This window comes from Mytilus californianus, unplaced genomic scaffold, assembly GCF_021869535.1.
Source record: "Mytilus californianus isolate M0D057914Y unplaced genomic scaffold, xbMytCali1.0.p SCAF_13, whole genome shotgun sequence".
NCBI lineage: Eukaryota > Metazoa > Mollusca > Bivalvia > Mytilida > Mytilidae > Mytilus > Mytilus californianus.
In genome coordinates, this window is record NW_026262615.1 from 434702 (window position 1) to 447614 (window position 12913).

General features: G+C 33.1%; 1 protein-coding gene across 12 annotated transcripts in view; it reads right to left on the reverse strand.

Moving 5' to 3' along the window:
• LOC127722974 (uncharacterized) overlaps positions 1–12913 on the reverse strand; it is a 436121-nt gene that overhangs the window by 264513 nt on the left and 158695 nt on the right. For 5 of the 12 annotated variants that reach the window (XM_052229363.1, XM_052229361.1, XM_052229362.1 and 2 more), the window contains exon 10: positions 6893–8155. The exons of 2 other annotated variants lie outside the window; for them this stretch is intronic. In XM_052229363.1, the coding sequence (XP_052085323.1) occupies positions 6893–8155 (1263 nt within the window). The remainder of the gene's footprint in view (positions 1–6892; positions 8156–12913) is intronic. 5 more of the 12 variants (XM_052229364.1, XM_052229374.1, XM_052229368.1 and 2 more) reach the window with 4 other exon arrangements.

Genomic DNA, 12913 nt, shown 5'->3' on the forward strand with positions numbered 1-12913 from the left:
CTACGAGTAATCTCAGATATGTAATTATTATATTCCGTTGTCCGTCCGTCCGTCGTCAACACTTCGGACAATAACTCAAAAACGCTTTCACCCATTTTCATGAAACTTTGGGAAATTGCTAAAATCTATTGACGTAGGCTACAATTAAATTTAAAAAAAAATCTGATTTTAACTTTTGGAGTATTGTGACTGTATGCATAATAAAGGAGAGGGCTTCCAGTTTTCGAACAATAACTCGAAAACGCTTTGAACAGTTTTTATGAGACTTTGGTGACTTGTTTATATCTACTGAATTAAGCTCCGTTTCTCTTCTTTTTTTTTTTTTATAAATTTCTGATATGACATTGCGGAGTTATGGAAATTTATTCGTTGTGTGTCAATTGGTACCACTGTGTGTGCATGTCTTTTTTTTATTGTTTTATCATATTTTTTTTATAAACCCACCACATCCTGTATGTGCATGTCCAGAGTCAGGAGCCTGGGATTCAATGGACGTTAGTTGCTGTCTATCATGTTTTTTTTCGTTCATTGTTTTGTTCATAAATCACGTCATTAGTTTTCTCGTTGGAATTGTAACATTTTGTCATATCGAAGTCATTTATAATAACTAACTATACGGTTTAGGTTTTACTCATTGTTGAAGATAAACGGCGACTTATTGTTGCTAACATATACGTCATTTGTTCTCTAGTGGATCGTGTCTCATTGAAAATCATACATCTTCTTTTTTTTTTATATTTAACAACAGACTGATGACGCTGACGATAGACAGTAGGATCGCTTTTTCGCTTCCGTGATAACAGGTCTGACAAAAAGGACCTAGAAAATTAGAGTCAAATCGAGTAAGAAATCAGTGCTAGTTCACATGGTTATACTCAACAGAAACATATATTACATGAACACATTATTCTCGATAAGAGCTCTTACTTCTATATGGTCCACGCATAGCCGAGAACAGCACATTTCAAGTCTTTGAACCTGTTTTGGCTCGACCTCACGTCCTCCCACACTCGAAGGCAAGCACACTACCACTAGACTACAATAGGTGGTTCTTATGTCACAGAGTCATGTCCACTCGATACAAACAAAATCAATCAAATTTGGATTTTTTTGTTGTTCTTCATCTGAAAGTTACACTGAGACCTTCAGGAAAATAATACACCACCAATAATTTCAGTCTATAAATTGATCTTTAAATTACTAGGGATTTTCATCTCTCAGGCAAGAAGAAATTTTCCACCACAGATAGGTTATTCATTACTCAATATATATTGTCCTGAAGCAAAACCTTTCCCAAATTTTCGTGAAGATAAGAAATTTGATTTAAAGATAGCATCAGGAAACAATTAATATTGCCACAATTTCAGTCTTCTGTGCCTTATGACTTTGGACTTGTACATACATTAGGCCGTTTAGTTTTTGTCTCGCCGTCGACGTTCGTCGCAGTATGCGAGACATATGTATTACTATCCGGCGGTGTAAACTATATGTGTAAAGCTTTATATTTAAGAAGGTACAAGACCTGGACCATATCTTTTATGTAGATACCTTATGATACGAAGTTCCTGTCTGTCATATGTCCAATGTCCTTGACCCCCATTTTCATTGTTCAGCGACTGCTTGAAAACAAATTTGAGTTTTTTTGTCATGTAAATTTTTCACTTATTATGAGTAATAGGATAACCATATTTGGTATATGGGTTCCTTACAACGTCTACATGTCCGTCAGACAAGTTTCACCTGACATCGACCTTATTTCATGGATCAGTGATCAAGGTTAAAGTTACGTGATTAGGTCCGTTTCTCAAATACTATAATCAGTAGGTTAACTATATTTGTTGTATGGAATGACTGTAATGGGTACATGTCAGACTGGCAGTTTTCATCTGACCTTGACCTCATTGTCATGGTTCATTGGTTAATGTTAAGTTTTTGTGTTTTGGTCTGTTTTTCAAGTACTATAAGCAACAGGTCAACTATATTTGGTGTATGGAATCTTTGTAAGGTGTACGTGTCTGTCTGGCAGTTATCATCTGACCTTGACCTCATTTTAATGGTTCATTGGTCAATGTTAAGTTTTTGTGGTTTGGTCTGTTTTTCCAGTACTATAAGCAATAGGTCAACTATATTTGGTGTATGGAATGGTTGTAAGGTGTATATGTCTGTCTGGCAGGTATAATCTGACCGTGCCCTCATTTTCATGGTTCATTGGTAAATGAAGTGTTTTTTTGTTTTGTCTGTTTTTCAATTATCATAAGCAATAGGTCAATTATATTTTGTGTATAAAAAAATTGTAAGGTGTATATGTCTGTTTGACGGCATTTATCTGACCTGAGTTTCTGTGATGTTTTTAGTTTAACCTTTATCTTTAAGACTTTCAACATAAAATCAATGGCCAGTAAAGCTGGCGAGACATTACAACGTGTGTACTCTTGTTTGTTTGAAATATAACATAGTTTTTTTTATGTCTGAGCCTTATACAGCTTACTACAGTTATGGGTTTTGCTAATTGTTGAAGGCCTTATAGTGACCTAAAGCTGATTACATATAATTTTGGTCTCTATGGTATAATAGTCTCATTGGCAATCATATCACATCGCCATATCTTTATATTAGTTACCTAAAACTCAATATAGACCTCAAAACTTTCAGTATATTCACAGACACTGTAACATGACCTATTAATCCTAAAATCAGTACAGTTTTTTCCAACGGAGCAATATCAAAACAAGTAGTGTGAAATAATCATTTTGGATTGAAATCTTCTGTCCCTAAGAAAACTGGAAAGCTGACTCCCAGACATATTTTATGATATGATTATAATTAAGCCAATTTGACTTTTGTAGTTAAAGCTGTTATCCTAATGCTAGCAAGTAAAAGGTTTGTTTGTATAAATGTTTGCTCAGGCATTGTAATTAAGATTGACATCTCATATCAATAGATAGGCAGGGCTTCAGCTTGTATAAGTATAATGTTATTAGAAGTTAAGCAATGTATTATACAATTTGAAGTCCCGATTGATTTATTGATCTATTGATTGCAGATGTCAATCTTAATTACAATGCTTGAGCAAACATTTATACAAACAATGCAACATTAGCAAGCAGGCAAAACAAACCTTTAACTTGCTAGCATTAGGATAACAGCTTTAAAAGTTGGTTGCACTACTCCGTCATGTTAATTGCACAATTTGTCATTATGAAATGTAAACTGCAAAGACAAAATGATGAATGCATTCTCCAAATCTATCATATTCACATTGGATACTGGTCAAACCCAATTCAATCATAGAAGACATTAATTATCAGCAGTTGTCTTTTTAACAAATTAACATGTATTTAAGTGAATAAAAATACATAAAATACTGATAAATGCTTTTATTATGATTATTCTTATATCAACAAAATATATTTCTATATTACAATATATAATTCAAACAGTAATAAATGGTAAAAATAATTGTTACCGGAAATTCTTTATTTCATTACTTGAGACTTATCACAATATGTAGATTGATTTTGCTATAACTTACAAGGAATTAATTAACTATAATAAACTTGAGTCTGCATTGCTTACATGGCATCTCTAGACAGTAAAACTGTGATGTTAAAAATTTCTTTACCAGGGGAATTTATCTAAAACTGTCATAGTAATGGTACGTATTTTACTGCACCAGAAGCTGTCATATTGAAACTTTTTTTTCTAAAGATGCATTACTCTGCAATGTTAAAAATTGAGACAAATTTCACAAAAATTCGAAAGAGAAAAAAATACTCTTCAGTCATGAACAATTTACAAACAATTTTTGCGGTAAAATTTTTTTGAAACAGCACCTGCAATTTTGAAAACAGGGACATAAAATATTGACTTGAAAATGGTGTTAGCTGCCATGTTAAAACTTTATGAGTTTACTACAAAATGGTAAAAAAAACTGGCAAAGCAAGTAAGTATGTGGGGTAGGGGGGGGGGGGGAATGAATATAAATTTGAATGTATTACAAACCAGAAGGAAAAATGCATACAAAATTAAGTAAAAACTGATTCAAGGTATCAAAAGCTGAAAAGCAATAGATTGAAAGACAAACAGACAATGGACCCAAAGTGATGACAGATCTCACATGGCCTTTCAGACCTGCTGTGATACAATATTTATTTCTTTAGCATATAGATCACTGTTTTTTTTTTCTTTAGAAAGTATGGTTATTACGTGTCATAATAATTAGTTCTATTAACAGATTAAATACAACATATTTATCTTGCAATTATACAGTACCCCAACATCCAAACAAAACAAACAATATAGGGGTTTGTCATGTAAATAGCAAAAATATAGAAAGGATTACATACACAAGAGAAAACACGAACAAACATAACAATACAAATAAAATGGTAGGCTACATTTGTATATAGTAAATAAAGTATGTCATATAATCAATAAAATGTTACACAATATTAATCTCGACTCTACATAACAATACAAATAAAATGGTTGTCTATATTTGTATACATAAAAAAGAAGATGTGGTATGATTGCCAATGAAACAACTCTTCACAAGAGACCAAATGACACAAAAATTAACAACTACAGGTCAACGTACAGCCTTCAACAATGAGCAAAGCCCATACCGCTGTATATAACTGTACCATCTAACAATAATCGTACAATATGCTCATGTCCTACTTCACATGCATAAAATAATGGTGATGTTCCATCTTCGTTTGTCATGTTGATGTCCGCATTGTGGCTCAGAAGACAACGGACTACTATACTATCAGTAAAATGTTGAATATTTAACATGAGAAGCAAATTTGGCAATGATATGATTGTGAATTTGTCTGTCCATTGTAATTAACTTTGCCATTCAAAAAGAGAGGAATTTTATAAGTGACACTAAATAAGACAAACAAGAGCCTGACTCATCAGGCAGAAAGAAATGTGACTTTAGAAAACAATGAAGTAATTAAAAAAATACTAAGTATTAATAGAAATACAATGTTTATTAAGTGTGGTACAGTTTTATTCATTGGCATCAACAGAATGTGTTTACTGCATTTGAATCTAAAATGTTTTTTCTATTCCTTGTAATACAATTTAGATATATATATTCATGTAATGTGAAGCTTAACTGCATGTGTAGAAATGGAGAGAAAGTAATAGGATGAATTTTAGTAGATATTAATCAAACACCAATCAACAAGTAAAATAAAAGTTTTTTTCTCTCATCTGCTGCATGATTTTTACATGTAAAAACAAACCACTGACAAAAGAACAAGAGTTTAAAAGACAACATTTCAACATCCCTTGCATGTTTTTTTACATGTCATAAAGAACCACTGACTAAAGAACAAGAGTTAAGAAGAAAGTTTGTCCTCCTTCTTTGTGTGTTCTGTTAACATCATTACTATAGATGTATGTCCATTATCTGTTGAAATCTTTAAAGGGGATTTCCCATCAAGTCTACACATCTGTGTATCTGCACCTTTATCTAATAATAAACGTACAATATCCTCGTGTCCTACTTCACATGCATAAAATAATGGTGTTGTTCCATCTTCTTTTGTCATGTTGATGTTAGCATTGTGGTCCAGAAGACAATTGACTACATCTGTCCTACCCATAAAACAAGCAATGTGTAATGAAGAAGAACCAGCTACTACATCAAAGGCATAATCTACTGACTTCTTACTGACATAATCTGTTACATGTGATGATGTTTTCTTTACCAGGCTATCAAATAATAATTGTTTTACTTTGTCTAATGTATACCCTGGCTGGTTAGTATATGTATCTGTTAATACTTGTTTACTATGAATACAGATATTACAGTCAGCATTGTTCTCTAATAGCAACTGTGTTATCTCTATGTACCCATTCTTTGCACTGAAATATAAAGAATTACCACCATCAAATGTCTGGGCATTAATGTTTGGTTTATGTTTCATTAATAGCTGAACTATACTGGTGTGGTTATTACTACATGACTGGATCAGTGGTGTAAAGCCATTCTTGTCACATAGATCAACATTAGGATTCCTCTCTAACAATAACTTTACTATATCAGTATGTCCATTCTGACTTGCCTGTAACAGAGGACTACAGCCATTCTTGTCACATAGATCAACATTAGGATTCCTCTCTAACAATAACTTCACTATATCAGTATGTCCATTCTGACTTGCCTGTAACAGAGGACTACAGCCATTCTTGTCACATAGATCAACATTAGGATTCCTCTCTAACAGTAACTTTACTATATCAGTATGTCCATTCTGACTTGCCTGTAACAGAGGACTACAGTCATTCTTGTCACATAGATCAACATTAGGATTCCTCTCTAACAGTAACTTTACTATATCAGTATGTCCATTCTGACTTGCCATGTACAGAGGACTACAGCCATCATTGTTACATAGATCAACATTAGGATTCCTCTCTAACAGTAACTTCACTATATCAGTATGTCCATTCTGACTTGCCTGTAACAGAGGACTATAGCCATCCTTGTCACATAGATCAACATTAGGATTCCTCTCTAACAGTAACTTTACTATATCAGTATGTCCATTCTGACTTGCCATGTACAGAGGACTACAACCATCCTTGTCACATAGATCAATATTAGGATTCCTCTCTAACAGTAACTTTACTATATCAGTATGTCCATTCTGACTTGCCATGTACAGAGGACTACAGCCATTCTTGTTACATAGATTAACATTAGGATCTTTTACTAACAGTAACTTTACTATATCAGTATGTCCCTCCTGACTTGCCATGATCAGTCCAGTAACTCCATCATCTCTACACTGATCCACATCCACATCATTATGTAACATCCACTGTACCATATCAGTATAACCATAACAACAAGTAAGTATCAGTGGAGTATTACCTGATCCACAGTCCTCCTTTGGTCTCACTGTATCCTTGGTACTGGCTAATGTTACTTGTTGTGGTTTATCTAGTTGTTGTAAGTACTGTAATAACTGTTGTCTGAATGATGATACTTTCATATTATTGTTACTGAATACAAGTGACACCTTTCCTGCTGACCAGTCCTTTATAAACCTTTTTAAATATGATTCTAAATAATCATCTGGTATTTCAATAATGAAGTCTATATTACTGTTCTTGTCATCTGGTGACTTCTGCCAGATAAAACGTTCACGTACTAAATCACTATCACCATGGTCTATTAAACATTCAATCATTTTCTGACCATAGTAATGAGCAAGGAAGTCAAACAGTTTATCATGTACAGTTCTATAAATACCATTCTGTTTACAGATAAATGTACCGTCTAGAGTGTCAAGTGATTTCTTAAGTTTTGCTTTTGATGTACTTCTGTTGAGTTCACAAGCATCACATATGTCTTCTATGATATGTTTTTGTTCATCTGTCAATTTACCCTTGAACCATTTTTCTTCTAGCTGATTATTAAAGATAACACATAAAGCCAGACTACATATTCTCAAGATCCCGTCATCACCATACCGACTTAAATTGTCTAGTTCATTCTGATAGACATTAAATGGATTTTTGAAAAAATCTTTAACATCTCCATTTTCCTCCCTATCATATAAAGAGCATAATAGTGGAAAGAATTCACTATTTTGTGATAACTTATCAATATCATCCAAGCTTGAACCAATATAGGTTTTTGCTATAGTATTTTTTTCTACAGATGTAAGACATAACTTATCTGATATTAAGTTACATTCACAGGATTTAAAAGGTAATAATATATTAAACTTATCATCTTTATTGACTTGTAACCTACACGATACAATAATCTTACAACATTTGTCTGCAATAACTCTGTCAATCACAGGTAACAATTGTTTCCAGTTATCAATCTGTTGTTGATTCACAGTGAAATTTCCACAAATATCATCTACAATGAAGACTGTCTGTTTACCAGGCTGATAATAAGTTTTAATGTCGGCTGGTAAATCCACTGGTATTATATTGTATCCTTCCTTCTTTAAAACAAGTGCTGTGTGTCTGGCAATAAATGATTTTCCTACTCCTGATGGGGCAGTTAATGTCAAGCAACTGTTGTCCTGTAAACATTCCATGACATAATCACTGGCTCGCGTAGTCACAAACATTTTATCTTTCTTTTCCCAGTCTTCTATTTGTGTTTGTATCTGATCTGAAACAATATATGAGTAGCTAATTAAAATTCAAAAAATCACTATTTATATGAATTATGCATTATCATTTAAAACATTGTAGACTTAGGGAGCTACAATTTGATTTTTATGGGGGTGCTAGGATGAAAAATTGTGTCCTGCATTTTTTTTTTTAGTTGTAATCTCGGTCCTGCCTTTTTTATTTTTCACTTTATTCATTCCTGCCTTTTTTTTTTATTAATTTATTCTGACTTTTTTTTCATAATTTGTCATCCTGCCTTTTTTTTTCCAAGTTGCTCATTCTGCTTTTTTTTTTTACCTCATCCTGCCTTTTTTTTTTTACTCAAAACTTCTGTCCTGCTTTTTTTTTTCAAATTTCATCCTAGCCCCCCCCCCATAAAATCAAATGGTAGTTCCATTAGTCTATGTTGTATGTTATTTCAGATATATTTTGTCATTGCAGGAACTTTTACTAAACGATATGGGTTTTAATTGTTGTAGAAAGCTTGCTGGTGACCTGCATTTGTGTACATGCTTTAGAGGACACTTGACTCATTAGGTATCATACCACATTTCCTTATTTTTATAAAATCTTAATTTAAAAAAAAACCTCGAAATATTTTCTTATAGTGGATTTAGTCTATGGTGTATGTTATTTCACATTATGTGAACTTAGGAACTTTTATACCTTACTATACAGTATCGGTTTTAATAATTGTTGAAGGCTTGATGATGACCTGTAATTTATTACATGCTAGTGCTTTAGAGGACACTTGACTCATTAGCTATCATACCACATCTGCCTGTTTTTAAAAAAACTCAAAATATAAACTTTATAGCAAGACAATAACAGATTTTCTTTTTAAACCATTGAACATTTCTTTAACAAGTAAGTAATTATAAAATCATTCAAAAGAACATGTCCATTCATTGTGTTGTCGATCCTTAAATCAAGTGTTTGACCTTGAGTTGAACCTGTCAAGGTCAGATGTCATCTTCCTCTAATATTACATAATTCTCAGACTAATTCGACAACTGACAAATTATTTCAGAGGTAAAAGCCTTTGAACTGACCAAACATTAAATATAAATAGCTGCAAAGCATGCATGTCCAAAGGTTGCAGGGATGCATTTTTTTGTTGTTGTTGTCAAGATATAAATTACATGAACTAATATTACACCTCTAATAACTTTTGGAATAACTTCTTCCAGCTCAGTTTCCATTTTTATTATTTTCTCTTTAAGTTTTGAATTTTATAAAAGAATTTTGATTATACAGTTATATAGCATGTATAGTGAATTACATAATGGAAAATGAACTAAAGACATTTATTATTAGAAACATGTTTATATAACTAGATGTGTCGGAACAACATGAATGGCCTGTCTCAAACAGTTGAAAAATTTGCAATTTCAACAACACATGTGGACACAAACATGCATGGATAGTATTCAGCTCTCAAGACCAATACTAGTTTGATGAAAAATTTCCTTGATCAATGAGAGGTTAAATTTCAAACTATCAGCAAACAGGAAGTGGATGTACTGCAGATCTATTCAATGTGTTGAAACGACATGAAAACCAGCATAGCGGAACTAAACATAAACTTGGTCTGTAACTCATCATGGTAGACTCACATATCAAAAAACAGCCCAATTTCTGAAGGCGTTTAGAAAAAATATCCGTATAACTATGATTTTCAACAATTTATCAAAGTCCAATACCTTAATTTCGGCAAAAATTAGCAGAGTGGAACGAAACTTAAACTTGATCTGTAACTCATCATGGTTAACTCTCATACCAAAAATCAGCCCAATATCTGAAGCCAGTGAAGGCGATTAAAAAAAATTGTGTATAATGGTTTGTTGCGGAATGATGGAATGACGGAATGACGGAATGACAGAATGAAGGAAAGACAGAATGACGGAATAATGGAATGTTGGAATGACGGACAAGGGTAAAACTATATGGCATAAAACCATAAAAAAGAAGTTGTGGTATGATTGCCAACGAGACAACTCTTCACAAGACACCAAACGATACAGAAATTAACAACTAGGGGTCACTGTACGGCCTTCAACAATTAGCCAAGCCCATGCCGCATAGTCAGCTATAAAAGGCCCCAAAATGACAAATGAGTTGAAAACTGATTTGCCGGACTGACGGATGGACAGACAGACAGACAGACGGACGGAGTGCAAACCTAACATCCCCTTCGACTTCGTCGGTAGGGGACTTATAAATGTATGCAAAGCATATATGCATGTATAAAGCTTTTATATACAACTATAGATATTTGTGTATACAACAAGATGAATATTAAGGACTGTCCTTCAAAAACTACATCAATTATACTACTATGTATTCAAATGCATCACACCAGATGCTATATCTACTAATGAAACAAAAGAAACATTTTAATACATTCCACTTAATAGTCATGTTTTGCTGAAAAATTTAATACGATTAATTGATTGTTGGTTACTTAACATCCAATGGTAAAAAATTCAGCCTTGCAACAGGCCACCTACTAACCCCTCAAAGAGTTGTAGTAGGAGGTTTTAATGCCCAAAGTGTATGACACTCTCCTTACATGAGGCATCAGATTTAACATCCCAACTCTTACCGGACATGGCTGTGCACTTATACATCCAGCAAAGCCATACAAATGCCCCACTCTAGCAAGGGTTTTACTTCCAGTCAAAGGAAGACCTATGGTGACCATATTTCTATTCCCAATTAACCCTAGGGGGAAGAAAAATTTTATCATGTTTATAGCAATCAGATCTTTATCTATATGGGGATATTGCTCCATTTTGAAGGCTATACTGTGAACTTAACTAGTTACAAACCTCAACAAATTTGGTCTCTGCTGGAAGTTTGTCTCATTGACAATCATACAAATTCTAATTTTTAGAAGACTTTGTAAATTGTTAAGTTGGATTGATGTGTTATAATAACCTATATTCAATTACCAAAAACACTTTCTTGTCAAATTCCTTGCTTTAAAACTTTGTATTGATACTAGCAAATATAAATAAAAGTTTCAAGGCAAAAAAAAACTTTTATTATAAAAGTAATAGAGGCTCTTAAGAGCCTGTGTCGCTCACCTGTATTTACTGATGCTTTGGAAATCATGTAAAATAAGGTTAAAATCATAATTAGTAGTATTAGATATTAGATATTATAATGATATCTAAGATAATAACAAAAAACTGCAAAATTTCTGTAAATTTACTAACTCAGGGGCAGCAACCCAACAGCGGGTTGTCCGATTCTTCTGAAAATTTCAGGGAAGATAAATCTCAATCTGATGAACATTTTTGCCACCTGTCAGATTTGCTCTAAATGCTTTAGTTTCAGAGATATAAACCAAAAACTGCATTTTACCCCTATGTTCTATTTTTAACCATGTCGGCCATGATGGTTAAAAGGCGGGGTCATCAGACAAATTTTTTAAACTAGATACCCTAATAATGATTATGGCCAAGTATGGTTAAATTTGTCTCAGTAGTTTCAGAGAAGAAGATTTTTGTAAAAGATTACAAAAATTGTAAAAAATTGAATATAAAGGGCAATAACTCCTGAAGGGGTCGACTGACAATTTTGGTCATGACGACTTATTTGTAGATCTTACTTTGCAGAACATTATTGCTGTTTACAGTTTATCTCTATCTAATAATATTCAAGATAATAACCAAAAACTGCAAAATTTCCTTAAAATTACCAATTCAGGGGCAGCAACCCAACAACGGGTTGTCAGATTTGTCTTAAAATTTCAGGGCAGATAGATCTTGACCTAATAATCATTTTTAGTCTGTCAGATTTACTCTAAATGCTTTGATTTAAGAGATATAAGCCAAAATATACATTTTACCCCTATGTTCTATTTTTAGCCATGGCGGCCATCTTGGTTGGTTCGCGGGGTCATCGAACACATTTTTTTAACTAGATACCCTAATAATGATTGTGGCTAATTTTGGTTAACTTTGGCCCAGTGGTTTCAGAGGAGAAGATTTTTGTAAAAGCTAACGACGACGGACGACGGACGCCAAGTGATAAGAAAAGCTCACTTGGCCCTTTGGGCCAGGTGAGCTAAACAAAGGGACATAACTCAAGAATGGTAAAAGTGTCGCCACCAAATTTCGTAATTAATCTGTATTAAGTAGTAATAAGCATTGTGTATAAGTTTCATAACATTTGGTTGAGGCAAACTAAAGTTAGAAAACGGAAACAAAAAAATTGTACTTGATCTTAGTTTTGTGGTAATGAATATTGTGTATAGGTTTCATAATGTTTGGGTGGGGCAAACTTAAGTTACAGAATGTAAACTAAAAATTTTGCAATCTTTCGATTTATAAAGGGGCATAACTCAATAATTGTTAAAGTGACACTACCCAAATTCAACTTGATCTGTGTTTTATCAGTGGAAGTCAAAATTAAACATTGCATTGTATAAAGCATTGATTGAAATTGATTCAACTATAATCATGGACAAAGGAAGATAACTCCAATTATAAAAATAACTTGATATTTAGAAGAAAATAAAAATTTTGCAATTTTTCCATTTATAAAGGGGCATTAATCTAGAGTGGTTTAAGTGACGCCACCAAAATTCAAACTTGATCTGTGTTTTGTGGTAATAAGCATTGTGTATAAGTTTCATAACATTTGGTTGAGGCAATTAAAATTAGAGAACGGATACCAATTTTGGGATGTACGTACGTACAGACGGACAAGGGTAAAACTCAATGCCCCATCCATTACGGCGGGGCAT